General features: G+C 38.5%; 1 protein-coding gene across 1 annotated transcript in view; it reads left to right on the forward strand.

Moving 5' to 3' along the window:
• Window positions 1-436: 436 nt before the first annotated feature.
• tanc1b (tetratricopeptide repeat, ankyrin repeat and coiled-coil containing 1b) overlaps window positions 437-19,641 on the forward strand; it is a 129,644-nt gene continuing 110,439 nt past the window's right edge. Inside the window, exons 1-2 of the mRNA XM_059342545.1 lie at window positions 437-550; window positions 16,369-16,462. Of these exons, the coding sequence (XP_059198528.1) occupies window positions 16,402-16,462 (61 nt within the window). The 5' untranslated portion in view covers window positions 437-550; window positions 16,369-16,401. The remainder of the gene's footprint in view (window positions 551-16,368; window positions 16,463-19,641) is intronic.

The following is a 19,641-nucleotide window of genomic DNA, read 5'->3' on the forward strand; positions in this document are numbered from 1 at the left end:
AATAAAGTGTTACCCTATCTTGCTAAAGTCACAAAGGCATGTTAGGCAAAATTGCCTAAGTCATTTATTTCTCTTAAGTTACATAATTTACACACAGTGTTATTACTATGCCAATATCCATCCTTTGATACATCCTTTTTGAGTGAAATGATCAATAAATGTCATATGTTACACTTTTGGTGAAGTTTTTTGTGTTTCCTGCAAAACTTGAAAAAATGACTTAGGCGATTATTTGAACAGTGTGACGACATGTGTTCTGCATCTCCAGCATCTTGTCGTGTCCATGAGGCATGCACAGAGAAATGGTGAGGAAGAGGAAAAAAGGAGGAGGAAGGAGGAAGGTGGTAGTTTGTCTTGGTTACTCCCTGCCCTCTGTTGATGTGCCTCCTCTGCAGATGACCTCATGCGGGGAGGAGGAGGAGGAGGAGGAGCCCAGCGTCCCGTAGCCTACCTTGGTGGATCAAGTGGGGGACTGAGTTCGTGTGGAGATACGCAGGAGAACTGGGAAAACTTTTTTTTTTGGTACTTTCATATCGATGACATTTATCAGGTAAGACTTTGGGAAATAATTACAGTTGGTTGTGTCGACTAAAGTCGGTTCACCGGTTCAGAAAAGTAGAGATAAGTTGTTCCAGTCAGGAGTTTAGCGGCAGTTTGTTGGGAGGAATGTCGGGACATGCCCATTGAGCTGCCGTCAGAACTCACTCAAATGACAACTGCTTTATTTTCTACTTATTCGGGGTTATTTTCTACTTATTCGGGTCATGTAGCCTCTTTGGTCTAATTTCCGCGTCACTACGTTACTTTACGTTACGTCAAATTGAACCGTTACTCAATTAAATCATTTTGTGCAGGTAATGTTATGAACCGGAGCTAACGGAATACACTGTAAGTGTTTAACCCATTAGAACCCAGTTATCTTTAACCCTTTATAGGACATTATAAAAAAAAAATAGGAAATTGAAAATGTCAACCCTGAAGTGTTATTGGAGGATATTACACTGAAAAAAATTGGAGTGACATTTGCTTAAAAAAGCTAGGCAAGTTTTTCCACACAGAAAGTGTTTGTAATCCTGACTCAGGCTGTTTCTAAGTAATGTTTATTTAATAGAACCACTTATTTTTCAATGAAAATGCACAAGTAAATTGAAGATTCACTGATGTCCCTCAATTACATTTTGCTTGGGAATATCAACTAATTAAGCCAATGAACTGGAGGTTTCTAACTAATACACTGTAAGTGTTTAACCCATTAGAACCCAGTTATCTTTAACCCTTTATAGGACACTATAAAAAAAAAATAGGAAATTGAAAATGTCAACCCTGAAGTGTTATTGGAGGATATTACACAGAAAAAATTTGGAGGGACATTTACTTAAAAAAGCTAGGCAAGTTTTTCCACACAGAAAGTGTTTGTAATCTTTACTCAGGCTGTTTCTAAGTAATATTTATTTAATAGAGCCACTTATTTTTTTTAATGAAAATACAGTAAATTGCAGATTCACTGATGTCTCAATTACATTTTATTTGGAAATATCAACTAATTAAGCCAATGAACTGGAGGTTTCTAACTAATACACTGTAAGTGTTTAACCCATTAGAACCCAGTTATCTTTAACCCTTTATAGGACACTATTAAAAAAAGTAGGAAATTTAAAATGTCAACCCTGAAGTGATATTGGAGGATATTACACTGAAAAAAATTGGAGGGACATTTGCTTAAAAAAGCTAGGCAAGTTTTTCCACACAGGAAGTGTTTGTAATCTTGACTCAGGCTGTTTCTAAGTAATGTTTATTTAATAGAACCACTTATTTTTCAATGAAAATGCACAAGTAAATTGCAGATTCACTGATGTCCCTCAATTACATTTTGCTTGGAAATATCAACTAATTAAGCCAATGAACTGGAGGTTTCTAACTAATACACTGTAAGTGTTTAACCCATTAGAACCCAGTTATCTTTAACCCTTTATAGGACACTCCTGGAAATAGAAAATGTCAACCCTGAAGTGTAATTGGAGGATATTACACTGAAAAAAATTGGAGGGACATTTACTTAAAAAAAGCTAGGCAATTTTTTCCACACAGAACGTGTTTGTAATATTTACTCAGGCTGTTTCTAAGTAATGTTGATTTAATAGAACCACTTGTTTTTTTAATGAAAATACAGTAAATTGCAGATTCACTGAAGTCTCAATTACATTTTATTTGGAAATATCAACTAATTAAGCCAATGAACTGGAGGTTTCTAACTAATACACTGTAAGTGTTTAACCCATTAGAACCCAGTTATCTTTAACCCTTTATAGGACACTCCTGGAAATAGAAAATGTCAACCCTGAAGTGTTATTGGAGGATATTACACTGAAAAAAATTGGAGGGACATTTACTTAAAAAAGCTAGGCAAGTTTTTCCACACAGAAAGTGTTTGTAATCTTGACTCAGGCTGTTTCTAAGTAATGTTTATTTAATAGAACCACTTATTGTTTTAATGAAAATACAGTAAATTGCAGATTCACTGATGTCTCAATTACATTTTACTTGGAAATATCAACTAATTAAGCCAATGAACTGGTTTAGTGAATATTACTTGGAACGAATGATTCAATTTATATACAAAACTGAGGACACATAATGACAAACAATCACTAAGTAATGCACTACATGAAAAACTCCAATTTAAAGTAAAAGCACTGAATTCTTATTTCTTTGTAGAATTTATATAGATGATTGAAATAATAATTACAGGGCCAAAAAATCTTTTTTTTTAATTAACACCTGTTTGTTTTTTTTTCACTTTTACTTTACCAGCACATTGTCCTGGCATTAAAAACATCTAATGTCATTCCCATTATGGTTTATCAATTTAGAGTTTTGAGCTGAAACGATCTGTCGAATAGATTAGCATTCAATTACTTTGAAAGGTATCAAATAAATGTTAAAGTCGTGCTGCTAATATTAATATTTTCAATAATTAAACTTTAAAATGTCAGAAAAATGTGAAAGGAAAAAAATACCTGTCACAATTTACCAACCTCAAATGTGATGTCTTATATTTATATTGCTTGTTTTGTATCTTTTGGATTTTAGACTGTTGGTCGGATAAAACAAGCAATTTACGTCATGCATGATTTGCTACTGGGAAATTGTGACAGGCATGTTTTTACTATATATATAGGCCTATATTTAAATATAATCTAGACTAAAATTGTAGTGATTAGTTGATTTGATTATAAGATAATTCAATAGACATCTACAGATTCAGTAATAATGACCAATCATTAGTTGCAGCCTTGCAGAGTTAACTATTTGCAACATGTCAATGCCTGAATTGCTTGTTACTGCATGTGTATCCTTTCTAAAGATAAACCGACATCCAAAAACTTTTGAGGATAGGTAATACTTATTGCAAAGCAACATCCTGCTCAGTAGGATGCAGATGTTTTACAGAAAAGTTCATTACTCTTCTTATAACTGTGTGGTCTTGTTTGATGCTAATGTTAGCCTGTATTTTGTGATTGGATGTGGTGGTTTTCAAACCAGAACCCAACCCAGATATAGTAGTGGGCTTAAGGCTACAGGACTGTAATCTTGTTTGCCCACATAGATTGAGTCATTGAAGTTTGACCACTGGTCATATATGATTTTTGCTGTTGTAGGCATATTTTTCAATGGAGGAATCCCCTTGTAACTCAGCCAGGTGCTTTGAAAATCAAAGTTCTATTTTGGCCTTCAGAGAAATTGCTTGTAAATGTCAAGATGCTGCTTTGATCTTTGAGAACACATGAAGTCATCGATTCAATCGATTCAATGTGCAGTCTGAACAAGAAATAGAAAGTCATCATAACCTTTTTGGCTTTCTACCAGCCCTAACATTAGGTATTTCCTGTTTCGAGTTACTTGTCTCAATCAAGTACAACTCCACTGTATATACAGTGTTGATTTTCCATTTTAAACTCAACAGGTGGAACAGGCTTTGCAGCTGACAATCATGCTGACTGCCAGTTAACCTGAAGATAGTTGGTATTAACTTTCCAACATAATTTCAGGCAATTTTACGCTGATTATGGAACCATTACAGTGGATTTGCATGCCTCTGTGCCAAGGCTAGAGCTACCCGAATTGTCTACCAACTGCAGTGTTATGAGATGTTTGCACTACAGAGCACTCATCTTATTGAAAGTGCCACAAGTGTCTGCCTCCCAGTCTCTACAGAGCCTGGTTCCCATGGTCCCCAGCCAGTTGGCCGGTAACAGATGCTGGCATCAGAGTCGCATTGTTATGGCTGAGGAGGGAAAGTTATTGGAGCCAGTGACCCGACAGACAGCACATACTGAGTTGCTGATGATGATGATGATGATTTTGTACTTTTGAAAGGGGCTCCTCATTGCAGAGGCACATGGTTTCAATAGTAAAGCCTGATTTTTTTCTAGATTTGTTGGGTTGAGGACCCCGACAGTCAGCATATTGTTTAACCAAGATTGTTTATGAATGAATTCTGAATGTTGTTGTGTGGGATTCTGTGTATTTGGGATTTCAGGAGACACTTGAAACCAAACCTGACCACAAATATAAGCCCCACCATAGTGTCCTATAACACTTTTAGGATGCTCAGGGTTCATACGGGTGCTTGAAATCCTTGAAAATGCTTAAATTTTAATGTTGTATTTTCAAGGTTCGAAAAGTGCTTGGATTTTCTATAAAGTGCTTGAAAATGCTTGAAATTCTTACTGTATTTCTTGTGCAATCTGACTATAGATAATCACATGTTCAATGAAAAAAATAATAAATTGAATATTGAGATTAGCAAACTGTACTTTTAGTTGTTAAAAGTGTAAAACCATCGCTGTCTGTATGGTTGAGTGAAATTACCCCTTTTAGCATGTAAGTACTCATCTAAAACATGTATTTTACAACTGTTGTAACGTCCTGGAAAAGCTTGAAAATGGACCTTGAAAGTCCTTGAAAAGTGCTTGATTATGACCACTCAAAAAGTGTATGAACCTTGGATGCTCTCTGACCTAACTTATATGGTTCAGTCCAAATAAACTCCTGTTTAGTTTGGTTTATTGGGCTGTCATTAAAAACTCTGGTACATCTTGTGCTTTGGGACTGTAGATATGGAAATTTAACTTAAAATTCCAAAGCTTAAGTACTATCTATCTACTCGAGTGCTCTCGAGGTTCAACCTTCTATGCTTTCGATATGTGAGTGATCTTCATAATGTGTACTCTAAGTTGCATTTATGTATCATGTTAAAGGCATTTTCACATGTCAAAATCTTTGAAGTCGTTTGAGGGCATATTGTGAACTAACATGCCCAGTAATAGCAGAAGAAGCAGTCACCCCGTGAGCTCATGGAACTTGAACAAAGCTGAGGTTGTTTGTGTTTAATGCCATGCTGTGGGGGCGACAGTCTCCTGCAATGAGATAACTGAAGTCATCATAAAAAACTTACACGGCTCACACTGCAAAATATGGTTCTACTATTTGTGTTTTTTCAAAAGCAAGACTCATGTCAGGGACCTCATATGCAAGCCCCAATGTTCTGAAATGCTTAGATATTTACCAAGCAAAGAAACCATGTTGCATTCACAGCACTGGAATGAAGGATTATATGCAAGCCTACTGGCAAAGTGGCATTGTGTAATTGAATTCGCTTGAGTTTCTGAAAGGCTCATGACAAGTTTTGTTTCAAAATGCTCTGCCTTACTATTTAATTTCCCCTCAGGTTATTTATTATAACATTTCAGAATGACAGCCATGCATATTGAGTTGCGATATGTTTCAGTGGTGGTTTTGGCAAGTGTCCTAGTGTGATGCATCCTGCTGAATTAAATAACAATTATTAATCCACCATAGCACCACTAGCATATATCAGGTAGTTTGAGTTGAAAGTCCAGGCGAGCAGGCGTGTGTATGGGTTTTGAAGGTCTATGCACGTGCATATGTGCGCTCATGCTTTCATGTGTGTATCTAGAGCACGTGTGTGTTTGAAAGCGCTTCTTAGTAACAGCTGTTACTGATTTACATTTTTGTCAAGCCTTTTTGAAAGCCCCAGAGACAGACAGACAGAGAGAGAAAGAGAGAGAGGTGCAGAGATGCAGAGCGCCTCAGACATACCAAAGTGTGAAATTCAGTATTTTTGACAAGGTTCTTACAAAGAATTAATTTTGTGATCAACTGCTTTGACAGTGGGAAAATAATAAAGCAGAATTACTGTTCTTCCCAATTTGTCACAATGATTATTTTAGCTTTGACAGCTCTAGCAGCTACAGAGAAGGTCATTTTCTCTCAAAACAAGACAAAACAAACCACCAAGACAGATTTGATGAATCTCTGTTTATATAGAGGTTTTTGTTTTTGCTTGGGTTCAGATTGAATAAAATGCCATTGGACAAAACACATCTGTGGGAATAGCCCAGTTCAAATGTACACCCTAAACACTGGACCCCTTTAGAGGCTTTAATTAACATGACTTCTGCAGATGCCTGAGTTCAGGAGATTGTCTCCAATCACTGTATGAATGGGACAGCACTGTGTGAGGTCATGTACCTGGACAGAGGCATCTCTATGGCAAGTAGAGCTCTTATTTCACAAGTTGTACAGTAGTAGTGTCATGGTAGTAGTTATAATTCACCATAATGTCATGAGTCAGATATTCAGATTTGTATCCATAAGCAGTTAAAGATTATGAATGAATGAATCAATGATCTTTCTAGTGACAACAGTACCTGTACACTGAAAAAAATTGTGACATTTACTTAAAAAAAGCGAGGCGAGTTTTTCCACACAGAAAGTGTTTGTAATCTTTACTCAGGCTGTTTCTAAGTAATATTTATTTAATAGAACCACTTATTTTTTTAAATGAAAATACACAAGAAAATTGCGGATTCACTGATGTCCCTCCCTCCCTACATTTTACTTGGAAATATCAACGAATTAAGCCAATGAACTGGTTTCGTCAATATTACTTGGAAAGAATGATTCAATTTACATACAAAACTGAGGACACATGATAACAAACAATCACTAAGTAAAAGCACTGAATTTGTATTTCTTTGTAGAATTTATATAGATGATTGAAATGATTATTACAGGGCCAAAAAAATCTTTTTTTTCAGTGTATGGAATGTATACATTTTTTTCTAGGCAAAGTGTCCCACCCTCCTCAAGTGTGGCATACAAACCCATAATCCACCTTACTTCCTTTCGCTGTTTACTCATTACATCAGCTGTTTTATTTATACTAAACGGTATCTGAAGTAGTTCACTCAGTATAGCTAGAGTGAGACGGGCTAAAAATAAAACCTGCACTCCAAAATTGACAAGTGGGTATGCCATCTTATCTATGAAAGTGCTTCTTGGTCTGAAGGCCTGTTAAATGTGCACTGACTGACTGAAATCTTGTTTCATTTCAAGTCAGTTCATTTTATTTGACCCTCTGACCGAGAAATCTTAGCACGAGGAGAATCTTTCTCAGTGTTTGCACGAACTTCCTGTAGACTTTAAACACTACTTGTTAATGTTTTACCCTTAATCAAACACCAGGCTCCCTGGGAGGCAAATGTCGAATTGAGTGTAAGCAATAATGGTACAGCTTTATTTATTTTTTACTCCAGATGTTCATTAACACTTGATTGCTAAGGCAAATCAGTAATAGAGTGATAATGTTTAATCAGCAGTGATAGCAGGAGTTAATGGCTGTAACTCTGATGAGATGATTGTTAACTCAGCGTGCAGTTAAATATCTGGTGCTGGCTGATGATTTCAGAGGAGGGGAGGTTGTTGGTGTGATGTAAAGAGAGTGTAATTGTTGTGGAGAGACTTCTGACAAAGTGGAGAGAAAAGGAAATGCTCAGAGTGGAGGAACTGGTTTGTGAAATCTTAGCTGCACATGTTAACTCTCCCCATAAATCCATGTTACAGTCTGATCTGCCAAACTAAATTAATGTAGGGTATGTAAGTCCATGGCTGGTTTAGTTTTTACAGTTTAATCTGATGAGGATGTGCAACGTCTTGTCGTATTCAAACTTTTTAGTGTCAGGTTTAGTCAGTTTCCAGGGCCTGGGGTGAAACTAAATTCAAAGCAATGATAGCCCTCTAAAACATGCCTTGACACTTCAAGAACAACACTGCTGGGATAAAAAGACACAGCCACTGCTGAGCCAGCATGTAGGCCAGTTCCGGGATTTATCCATCAGTCATATTAGAAAAGATCAAGGACAAGTGGCCTCAGACGGTGAATCAATCTTTCCAAAATGACAGTGCTTTTTCCCACGGTCGTCTAATGAGTAGATCAGACTTGTTATCCTTTTTAATTTCACGCTGAGCCGCGTGGCTAGTCTTTCTCAGTAAGAGACTAGCTGGCTCTGCCCCAAGCTAGGACTTTGAATCAGCCTGTCTGTGATGGTGTGATATAGTTTCCCATAAGGTAAAGGTAAAGAAAGGGTCTTAAAGTGAAAAGCGACCCGTTTTCTCATTATCTTGTTTGAAGAATTCTTCCATAAATTTTCTTTTTTTTCTCAGCTTCAAGCTACATAATAGTGTTTTATGAAAGGCACCCAATGTGTTTTCCCTTTTTTGGTCTCCACATGCACACACATGCAACCAAAGCCTGCTCAGACATGATTGGTGAATATGACTCGGACTACAAATGGACTACAGAAACCAGAAAGCTGCATTCATATGCAGACACCTGTTTATAGACTATTCTCCTAAATAATCTTACGGAATTCTTTTGTTATAGGAGACCAATAAAACCACCATATTTCTTATGTCAAATGGCTCTTTTCAATTGCAGAAGATATTTTTATGAACCTCAGACATCCTGGAATCTCCTGAAAAATGTTCCTGCTTCCCAGGTGGTGCTTTCTGATGGCCCTTTGCACTGCTGAGTGTGGAGGAAAGGTCAAGCACAACCCTCAAGGCAGCTATAACTTGTGTGCAGCATCCATTCAGACTACTCAGGCTTACATGCAAATGGCAACCATAGCTCCACTAAAGTAGTATTCTTTTGTGTTCCTCTTTGTTGAGCAGTTAGTGTGTTGCATATTTTTTCAAGATTTTTGTCTATTTGTCTTCCTTGGAGCTCTCTTATCAATGTCACATTACTTGTCAGACAGCCAATAGGCCGATTGCAGGGAACAATAAAACAATATTGATATTCCGCCAATGTATCTGTGCTGACCCTAGAAGTTAGCAGGGAGAACATTTTGTTTGCCTCATGTTTCATTTGAAATTATTTCAAAGCTTTTTGGGCAAACTAAAATGTAAAATGTTATTGAAACGTTCATTAAGTAGACATGCCTGTATGATCTGTTGCTGGGTTTTAACTGCTGGCCTGTCAAATGACAAACTGGGTGTAGTATTACATTAACAAGTTAAACATTGTCTTTGCTCTTTAAGGTCAGCATTTGGCGTTTCAAGAATTTCCTTTTCCTGGTCATTATAAGATAAAGTGCCGCTTCTCACAGGCTCTAAGGTGGGGGCTGTGGTGGAAACACTTCAAACTGGTACACTAGTTGCATAAAAATGTCTGTTCTTTTGTTATTTCCCTTCCACTCATGTGAGTGTGAAAAACAACCTTTGCTTACAATGGCTGACACTGAGAATGTGCCGTCCTCCATACCTACTCCCCACACTTCCTCCTTCAAGGGTTTGTTAGCTAACTTCCCATTGTTTATGGACCACTTGAACTCACCCTCCAGGCTGGGCCTGTTTCCTGCACTCTGTGAATGGACCACAAAAGAATAGATAATTATGGAGTTCACGGGAACATTTTAAAAATATCTGATCACTTTGAGGCCGTGTTTGATAAACCAACGTGAAGGTCAGCGGATGGTGAGAATTTCCATGTTGCTATGACAACAGTGTGGAAATCTGAGCGTGGTCATTCGTGTGGGATCTGTTGATGAAGAGTGCATGCAGGACGTTTCAACCAGCGAGCATAGGTTGGAAATAGCTGTTTGGTTCAATCTTGGAAGATTGGTGAAGTGATCTGATATTAACGGTGCTCCCATTGTGTGGCGCCTGGCCCGAGGACAAAGCAGGTTCTAACTTAACCGCCAGGGTACGTGAAATGCTTCCCTGCCAGAGGCAATGGGGTCAAACAATCCTATTTCCGTTCTATATATAGCTGTCTTCTCAGATGGCTGTGGTATAGCTAGATGGCCCCATTAACCACATGTCACGTCAGCATTGTGCAGGTGAGGATCTCTTTTTTCTCACAACCTGTGTGGATTTGAACTCTATCAAGTCAGGAATGACCTGGAAAAACATACATGTTGATAACCCGAGGCGCCCCTTAACCACCCTGGTTTCCAATTTCTCTTCCGTGAAAGGAAACCGTCTCTTCATTGTACAATAGGCTGGGGTCCTTTTTATTGTTGCCTTGAGCTGTTCCAAGGTAACAGACGGTCCACATGTGAAGGTCTAGGAGCTGACGTGCGCCTGGTTGAGATTACAGGCTGTGAGGCAGCATCCTTAATCTTACATGTTATTGCCCAAATACACCGATAAGGTGTTTCTAAAGTTGTTTGGGGCATTTTGAAGCCTGTTGAGGACTGTTGATGACTAGACTGTTGCTCTCTTGACATAAGCAGAGGCAGTACACTGAACACAATACGCTGTTGTTTCTTTGGGGCTTCTGCTTGCTCTTGGGGTTTTTTGGACGGAACAAATGTGAATATTGAGTGCCTATTCTGACCACTCTGCCTGTGTTGGTCCACAAAGACCCGCGAGCCACTGTGGGACTTTCACTGCTCTGTTTTAATATTGAGAGGCCCCTTCTAAGGGGCCATGCTTTGAGGCCGATACCCAAACACAGCTTAAAAGCACTGGGATGGACCTGACTTTGAGGGCTTGAGGAATCTTGATGATCGTCTTGCTGCATACCACGCAGTCCATGACTCCTCTCTAAGGAGACTTTCTTACAAAGGTCACAGTTATATCCCCACCACAGCTTAAGCCTAGCTGCATTTGATTTTCATTGTGGTGCCTTCGGTATTGGAGGAATCACATTTTCTCACATACCTCCAATAAAAACAGGCTAAAGCCAAGGCAACAAAAACACGTATTGTCCTCATGCCTGTTTCAAATAAGGTATTCATGAATACAGAAGACGTGATGTTGATAAAAGACCAAAATAGCCTGTCTCTGCAGGGCAAGATGGCATCGTGTGATCTGTTGAGGATTCCTTGGCATATAAAAACAAGTCGATGTAACTGAGAGTCACTGCAATGTAAGTTGTTATTTCATAGTATAGCTACAATAAATCTTTCTAAAATGTTAGAAATATAAAATGTCAGCAGCATTATGTAGACTATGTTGCATCAAAAACAAACACTAGCTTTTACCTTGTGTGGCTAGTGTTGGGTGCAACAGAGTTTCCTTACCTGTTGAGCAATTATATTATATACATCAGGGATGGGCAACTGGAGGCCCGGGGGCCGCAGACAGCCCGCACCCTCACTTGAAGTGGCCCTCAGTACAACTACATGCATTTGAGCATGAAATCTTAAAAGTGCAGTGTAAAAATGCACAAAATTACTTCTTGCAATTAATGTTGGTCTGCTGTTCTTGCACTGAAAAAAAAGAAATCACAGTAAGTGGTTATTTTTTATTTGCTTCAAATCTTTTTTATTCCTATTTATACTGTTCTACATGCATTTGAGCATTAAATAAGTTAAGTTACTGCACTGCAAACATATTTAAAATGGCAGTTTCATCATATCTGGTTAAGTGCACGGTCCTATATGTGGCCCTGTGGTAGTGTCCATGAAAAATTGTGGCCCCCTCCAGCATTTAAGTTGCCCATCCCTGATATACATGGTTTAAATGCTTCCCCAAAGTTGACTGAAGTTTTGTAGAAAAGCTGCACAACGCAGTGGGAAGTTCAGGGGGCCTGGGAGTTGAGAGATATTCAAACATATATGCAGAGCTTGGGAAATATTACTTGTCATCTCCATAATACTTGGTTCACTTCTAAAAAAACAAATAGTCGTTGCCCCTGTACCAGACATTGTTGGAGTCAGTACAATAATAACACCATCTTGATCCCTGATCATCTGAGGCTTTTACAACCTAGTGTCATAGTTGTCTGTTGAAGTGACAAGAATGTGTTAGTGTCTTGTGGGGAGATATATTCACACTGTTATGTACCACTGACTACCACTGTTGTGGCTCCCAGGAACAAAAATACTCCAGTTTGTTTACAATATGTGTTATGCTGACTCTGTCATTACTAAATCAGTGTTATTGACAACACTGTAATGAGAAATGTTTGGCTTGTAGATAAGTATTTGTCAATGCTTGCCATAACAATGGCTAATGGAGACACACCTCATAATAAATAGTGATAGAAAAGGTATTGTCTCATTCTCTGTGTGTGTCTGGTGGCTGTGATGAGGGGGAGGGCATGGAAGGAATTTGTCATGTTGGCTTTTGGAGTTTCAAGAGGGCGTTTCTCATTTCCTTTGGTTTAACCTGGGTGATGTTTATTGTTACTGTGGAGATGAGCAGCCAGCTCTCACACAGTCAGCAACGGTTCCACTGACTAGGCCAATACACTACACCATGGGTCTCAAACTTGCGGCCCGCGGGTCAATTGCGGCCCTTGTGACGATATTTTGTGGCCCTCACCTTGATATGAAAGCTGGTTTTATATGAATGGCACTTTACTGTGTTGTGTGAGGAGGGTCCCTTTAATTACTTTTTTTTGGTAATTTTGTGTCTTTTTTTGGTAATTTTGTGTCTTTTTTTCAATAATTTTGTGTCTTTTCTTAATAATTTTGTGTCTTTTTTGGTAATTCTGTGTCTTTTTTAAATAATTTTGTGTCTTTTTTTTGTCATTTTGTTTCTTCTTTAAGTAATTTAGTTTTTTTTATGTCATTTTGTGGGTTTTTTTGTCTCATTTTGTGTCTTTTTTGTAATTTTGTGTCTTTTTTTAAGTTATTTTGTGTCTTTTCGGTCTTTTGTGTCTTTTTTCTGTCATTTTGTGTCTTTTTTAAGTAATTTTTTTTTTCTGTCATTTTGTGTCTTTTTTTTTGTAATTTTGTGTCCTTTTTTGGTCATTTTGATACTCCCTCCAGCGGCCCCCAGGTAATTTGAGTTTGAGACCCCTGCACTACACCATGCCCCACTATACTGAACTAAGTTATTCTGTACACACAGATATACTGTCCTCAGATCTGTGTCTTACTGCATCACACCTGGCCTTTACCTTGCTGTCATGGTCTTTGTTCAGACACCTGTGCATTCTTGAGGGTTACACTGAATGCAGTTCAGAAGTGCTGCTCTCTGTCTGATCCTGTCACCTGATCTCCCTGTTATTACATCAATATTTCAATCAAAATAGACTTAAAACAGACATGATTATCAATTTTATATTACACAAACTTTTCTCTTTTTTTTCTCTTTTTAAGTTTCCCATTACTGTATATCCTGCTACTATATAACTTAATGACTGTCTTTTGATTGGCTATTGTCCTCATTTCCTTTGTTTACTTATATATTAGCCTTATATTGGTTTATTATGAGTTGTGTGGTTGGTTTTTTAGATTTAGTAGTTGTAGCATTTTAGTAGCCTGCACACTTGTTCATGTTGACTCATCCAAGTGTAATTGTGTTGTCACAATGGCATTATATATTGTGTTGCATCAAAGGTATTACTCCAAATGATGGTTTGATGTTTATCCTGTACAAAATGAGGAAATACTGAATGCCTGAGTAGTGCAATTGTGGTGAAATATCAGGGATTCATATGATGGAGAGACGAGGTTGAGGCTGGATCAGATGGGGAGAAATGTCATCCTTGGCAAGAACAAGGGCTCGAGGCAATTGTTTTGAAATACAACAAAAGCAAAGAAAATTATGCTTTCTGAGCAGTTCAACTGCACAAAAACAAATGGGAAGCCTTCAGGTTGTCACTGCCACATGTTATCAGTAGTAGTAAATTGCAAAGAAATGATGCACACAGATATTTTCCACTGTCTGTCATCAGTATGGGTTGATTTTGGCCAAAATGTAAGTGCAGGCAGACAATCTAAATCAACTAAGCAGACACTTGCAAGCCTTACGTGTCAAGTTCAGGTTACTTGAGAAGAGATTTGAATTTTTGAAAGTCACGGTTACATTGAAAGCTCCGACCTTCCTGATCTGTTGGCGTGACTGCCAAAGGTTGGTATTTGTTTTTGTTTTCCCAATGAAGCCAGTTATTTCAAAGGAAAATAACAGGACTATTAATTCATCTCTAGAGAGAGGATGATGGATTGAATGTGCCAGACCTAGAATTGAGTTATGAAGCTTCTCAGGGTGGGTGTTATGGGTGGAATATTGAATCAGTGTTTGGCAGCTTGAAATAAAGTCAGTTTTCAGCACAGACTGATTGAAGGGCAAAATGTAAGATTATTTGAAAATTCAACAGAGCCTTGGAATTGAAAATAATCAAATGAATCTGTTCCAGAAGGTACAGGGTTCCAATCAGGGAGTTGGGTTGGAGTGTGATAGGCTCGCTTTGTGTGTTATCCCTGGATACTTTAGACTTAAACACCAGTACAGTGATCTTGTGCTGCCTTGAAACTACATTCATAATCTTGATTTAGGGTTTGGCTCAGTGAAACCTCACGAAAGTTAATTTTTTGAGCAGTTGAGGCTGAGTTGAGGTGCAGAAGCCAGGGTTCGTACGGGTGCTTGAAATCCTTGCAAATGCTTGAATTTTAATGTGGAATTTCAAGGTTTGAAAAGTGCTTGGATTTTGGATTTAGTGCTTGTAAATGCTTGGAATTCTTACTGTATTTCTCTTGCAATCTGACTATAGATAACCACATTTTCAATGGAAAAAAATAAATAAACTGAATAGCCTATAGCCTATCTACCCTGTATCTTCTTACTGAAGGGAGTTTTTTCGAATTCATAGTGGATGTGAGGGGTCCTGAAGTAGGCCTTTGTGGGTCTTTCCTCCTAGTTTGGGTCGTGTTTAGTTCCACCAGCTGCCGTTTTTTGATTTTTGTGAGCTTACTTTTGCTCCTAGCCCCTAGATTCCCATACCAGTATGTTTTATGAGATTAGCAAACTACTTTTAGTTGTTAAAAGTATCATACCATTGCTGGTTTGTATGGTTAAGTGAAATTACCCCTTTTAGTATGGAAGTACTCATCTAAAACATGCCATTTACAACCGTTGAAGGGTACTGGAAAGGCTTGAAAATGGACCTTGAAAGTCCTTGAAAAGTGCTAGAATTTCACCACTGAAAAAGTGTACGAACCCTGAGAAGCTCATCAGGGGATTTGCCCCCTACACCTCCACCTCCCATAACGAATTCTGGACGCTCTACTTCACAATGCCTCATCTGACACCATCAAGGATGAAAAAGGGGGGATCGATAGCCTCTCTCCCAGCAGTAGTAAGAGGACCTAGATATTTAAAGCCTGGCTTCTGGGGTTGAGAAATCAGTGCAAGGACTGTGTGTTTTGTTTGCAGAAGGCATACCCTTATTTGGTTGAAACCATTCTTTTCATCTGAAGGATCGCTCTGCTGCTATTAATACAGTAGGGTAGCAACCTATATTGTGTTTAGAGGATTGGAAACCAAAAATCCCACACAATTAACTGTTTTAGCTGCTGCTGTGTGTAGTTACGTATGTTTTTACCACTGTGCAAGTACATAAGACTATAAATAATCCCAAAGTAAACAGAACATCCAGGCATGTCCAGGCTGGACCTTGAGTTCATGTTATACCGCTTAACTCTAAGGATTCAGAATGCACACCAGCTTGGGAACAACCATAGAAAGGAGTTGAAAACACCCAAGTTCAGCCTCATAGCATCAATTACATGTGGAATTCAGGGCATTCGACTGAGTGTTTTCCTGCATAACAAGATAGCAAAACTTGTCCTTTTCTGTTTAAATATTAGAGCATTCTTTCCATGTGCCCCCCTACTGATGACCTGCAGGATTGGGAGTGCTGTGGGAAAACTCCCAGGCGGGTGCCAGCTAAACAGTATGAAATGCGGATATGCACTGTTTTTCCATTGCTATGCTAGGTTTTCGAGGACACATTTTGTAGTGTTTGGTTAGTTGTGGGTGAAACAAATCCTTGCATATGCAGGTGTTTGAATGGTTCCTTATTGGCAGGTGAATAGAGGAAACAGTCCTTGTTCAGTTCTATGAATAGGAATATGCCTGTTGCTGGATAACTTACATGGTTTTGGATAGGTGATAATGTATACATTTCTATTGTCTTGTCATTTGGATAGGTGATAATATATACATTTCTATTGTCTTGTCATTTGGATAGGTGATAATGTATACATCTCTATTGTCTTGTCATGGCTGTGATTGAATTTCTTTTGTTTTCTTGTCTCCCAGGGGCCCTAAAGAGAGACTTCCAGGAATCTTGCCATGTTTAAGGCAGTGCTGAAGAAGAACAGAGATGGAGGCAAGGGGAACAGAAAGGATTCAGGTATGTGGAAGATTAGGAAGAAAAAAAACCACAAGCTAGGATTCATGGAACAAATACCTCTTACACCAAAGGTTTAGACATAAACATCAGAGGCAAGTGTACACCTCTGATCATGATATTTTCATTGTTTCTAAATTCATTTCAGAATATAGAAACTTTATTAAGTGTCTTCCATGGTCACCTTCTTCTTTGTAAAGATTCAGAATGTGACGGCTAAAGTTAGTCAGATAAAACTAAAGTAAACTGAAGACAAAGCTGAGATGAAAGCATAAAAAAGCCATGCAAAATCTTAATTGTGCACTTGGCAAACATACTTTCATCTAAACCATCATTCACAGCAATTGGCAAAATATATATAGCACATAATTTAGCCTTACCACTTTCTGTGACACGTTTTCTTTGAAGAGCATTGTGTGGCTTCTACGTGAGTGACTCATATTTAAATACCCACAGTAAGAGCTGGAAAAGATGGAAGGGATACACACAAGGAATAAAATATAATTTTATGGGTCAAGTTAGTTATTCTGGTCCCTTCACTATATAAAAACAAAAAAGTATTGCTATGCTAGAAGGGCACTCGGAGAAGGCAGGCTTTGCAATGTTAACAAAAGTGAAAAATAATTTGTGTACCCATCCCGTGATTCTAATCCGCTGGTTCTTCCATGGTCTGTGCTAAATCCATCCATCAAGTTTCATGAAAATTGGACCAGTGTTTTTTTTGTAATCCTGCTGACAAAGAAACCAATAAAGAAACAAACTGAACCAAAACGAACCTCCTTGTCTGAGGTAATACTTGAAGCCAGTGGATTACTCATATGCAGCAAGTCTGACTAGATGGCAGTGATGGTGTACAGCTTAAAAAGAAAATCACTCCAGTACCTCATTTATACATGACTGTAAGTCCCACTGTCACCAGAACTTATGTGGAACTTGAATAAAGCATTTGCCACAGTACATATATGAATGAAACATTATAGGCCATTTTGAAGCCAGTGATTTGCTGTAATGGTAAGGACCTGTACAGACTGTGAAGGAATGGTGCAGAGCTAATTACAACTGTGTAGTCTCACAGTCCAAACCCAAGTCTACAGCTGTCACGTTGGAGCAGTATACCTTCCATCTTTTTCTAATTTCATTTTGACTGTAGAGACAACTCGGCCATTGTGTCATAACAGATGTTTTCTTTTCCTTTTGGGAATCTGTAGTATTTTCCAACATGACGAAACATGAGTCACACTCAGCAATACATTGTTGATGAGCCTCTTGTTCATACAACAGCCCCCCTCCAATGATCCGTCTGTAGCTTATGACCATAAATGCTTACACTGCATGTACCAGCCTGGACTTGATTTACCACCTCAGGTCTGCTTTAAACAAGGAGTCCGGCTCAAACAGTCGCTGTTTATGGCTTGGCTCATAATTCTGCTCTTTTTTTTCCTTTTGTCTGACGTGATCGCTTCACTCAACAATCAAAGTTAAAATTAAAGGGAAACGATCTCCAGCCACCTTCACCGCTCTCCAGCAGAGCACAAAGGGACAATTGAGTATTGTGGGCCTGTATGAATTGCTTTATATCAGGTTGTTGCAACCTGTCTAACATGTATGAATCACTCTGATAACACAGCTTCCCTGTTAGCCAGACACACACACACCCACACATGTACACTTTAGGAGGTTGTGTGTAAGTGATCCTGGGAGCAGCAGAGTTTTATGGCGGGATACAGCTCCTTTATCCCAGCCTCACTCACGCAGTTGGACCCCATCCATCAAGCTAAAGCAGCTCTGTCTCCCTTTCTCATGCTGGGACAATAAAATTTGGTCACTCCTCTCTGTTGTTTAGGGCTCTTAAGACAGATGAGAGGTCAAAGAAATACAACAGCTAGCAGTGGTCACTATGCCCCACTGTCCTAACTGCATGGGGCACAAATCTCCACTGTGTATCTTTTTTATTTTCAGGCTTTAAGACTTTTTTTTGAAGGTCGGACTCAATAAAATGTGCAAGTTCTCTCGAGACTGTTGGCAAATCACCTGTAATTGCCTTCAGTAAATAAGATTTATTCCCAAATGATCTTGATTATGTTCCTTAAATGATCTTGATTAACAATTTTGACGAGATATAAAGCGTATTGGATTCCATATTAACAGCTTCATTCAGAAAATCAAATGTGTATCCCTCATTACAAATTGTAAGCTGTATTGAACATGTCAAACAGCATACTTTGCCACCCTGTGTTTACTTGTCCTTGAAGAGGAGAATTTGTTTGTAAATTCAGGTCCTTCCTGGGATCTGAAATGAGATTTGTAACAGAGGAGCCCTTTTGGGACGGCCATGTTAATCAAATTGGGTACACTGCAGTATAGTTAATGGTCTCTGAGACAAGCTAGTACCATATTGAATATAAAATATTCACAGCACCTTCTGCGAGGTCTGAATAAAGATTTCATTTTGATCCCAAATGGTTTGGGAAAGATTGTTGTTTAGAAAGTAAATGGCTGCTGCTTTGGAGTTTTGTCCTTTACTCTATTATTCACAGCTCTATAGTTTGCCATTTAAAAGAATAGAAATTTGGTCAAGGACTTGTTTAATTTTATCGATACAGGTTTATACCTGGTAGTTTATATGAATGATAACTGTGAATTAGTCAACCCACAGTGCTGCTTGTATTTGTATAAGTCAGACTGTTTGGACTTCCTTCCTTCTGAAGGACCAGAAGTACAAAGTCCTTGTAAAATCTGCTCAGCAACATATAATGGAAATCAGTGGGAGGAAAGACTTGATAATGGTATAATTGCAAGATAGCTCAGCATATGTTGCCCATGACATGGTGGCTATGGACTGGAGGCAACTTTAAAGCAGTCAAGGAAACTTGGCCCCTATGCCAGATACCACTACAGTCATTAGCCCTCCTTTGGGATCTCCCCATTGCCAAGACCACAAAAACACACAGTTTGCTAATTTAGTCTCTCCATCATGTGCTCCTCCTAGATCCTTTCTCTTCCTCCTCCTTCTTGCTTGCCCCTTCTAGAGGCAGTCTGTAAGGAATCTGTTTGGAATTGGCCTTTTTAATCCTTTTAAGTACTTTTTTTTTTAATGGTTGCCACTCCGGAAGTGGGATGCTAGTTCGCTGTGGCCTGCTGCCTTTGATGTCAACATTTTTTGAGAGAGGTTAAATTGCAAG

This window comes from Centropristis striata, chromosome 10, assembly GCF_030273125.1.
Source record: "Centropristis striata isolate RG_2023a ecotype Rhode Island chromosome 10, C.striata_1.0, whole genome shotgun sequence".
In the NCBI taxonomy this organism is placed as follows: Eukaryota; Metazoa; Chordata; class Actinopteri; order Perciformes; family Serranidae; genus Centropristis; species Centropristis striata.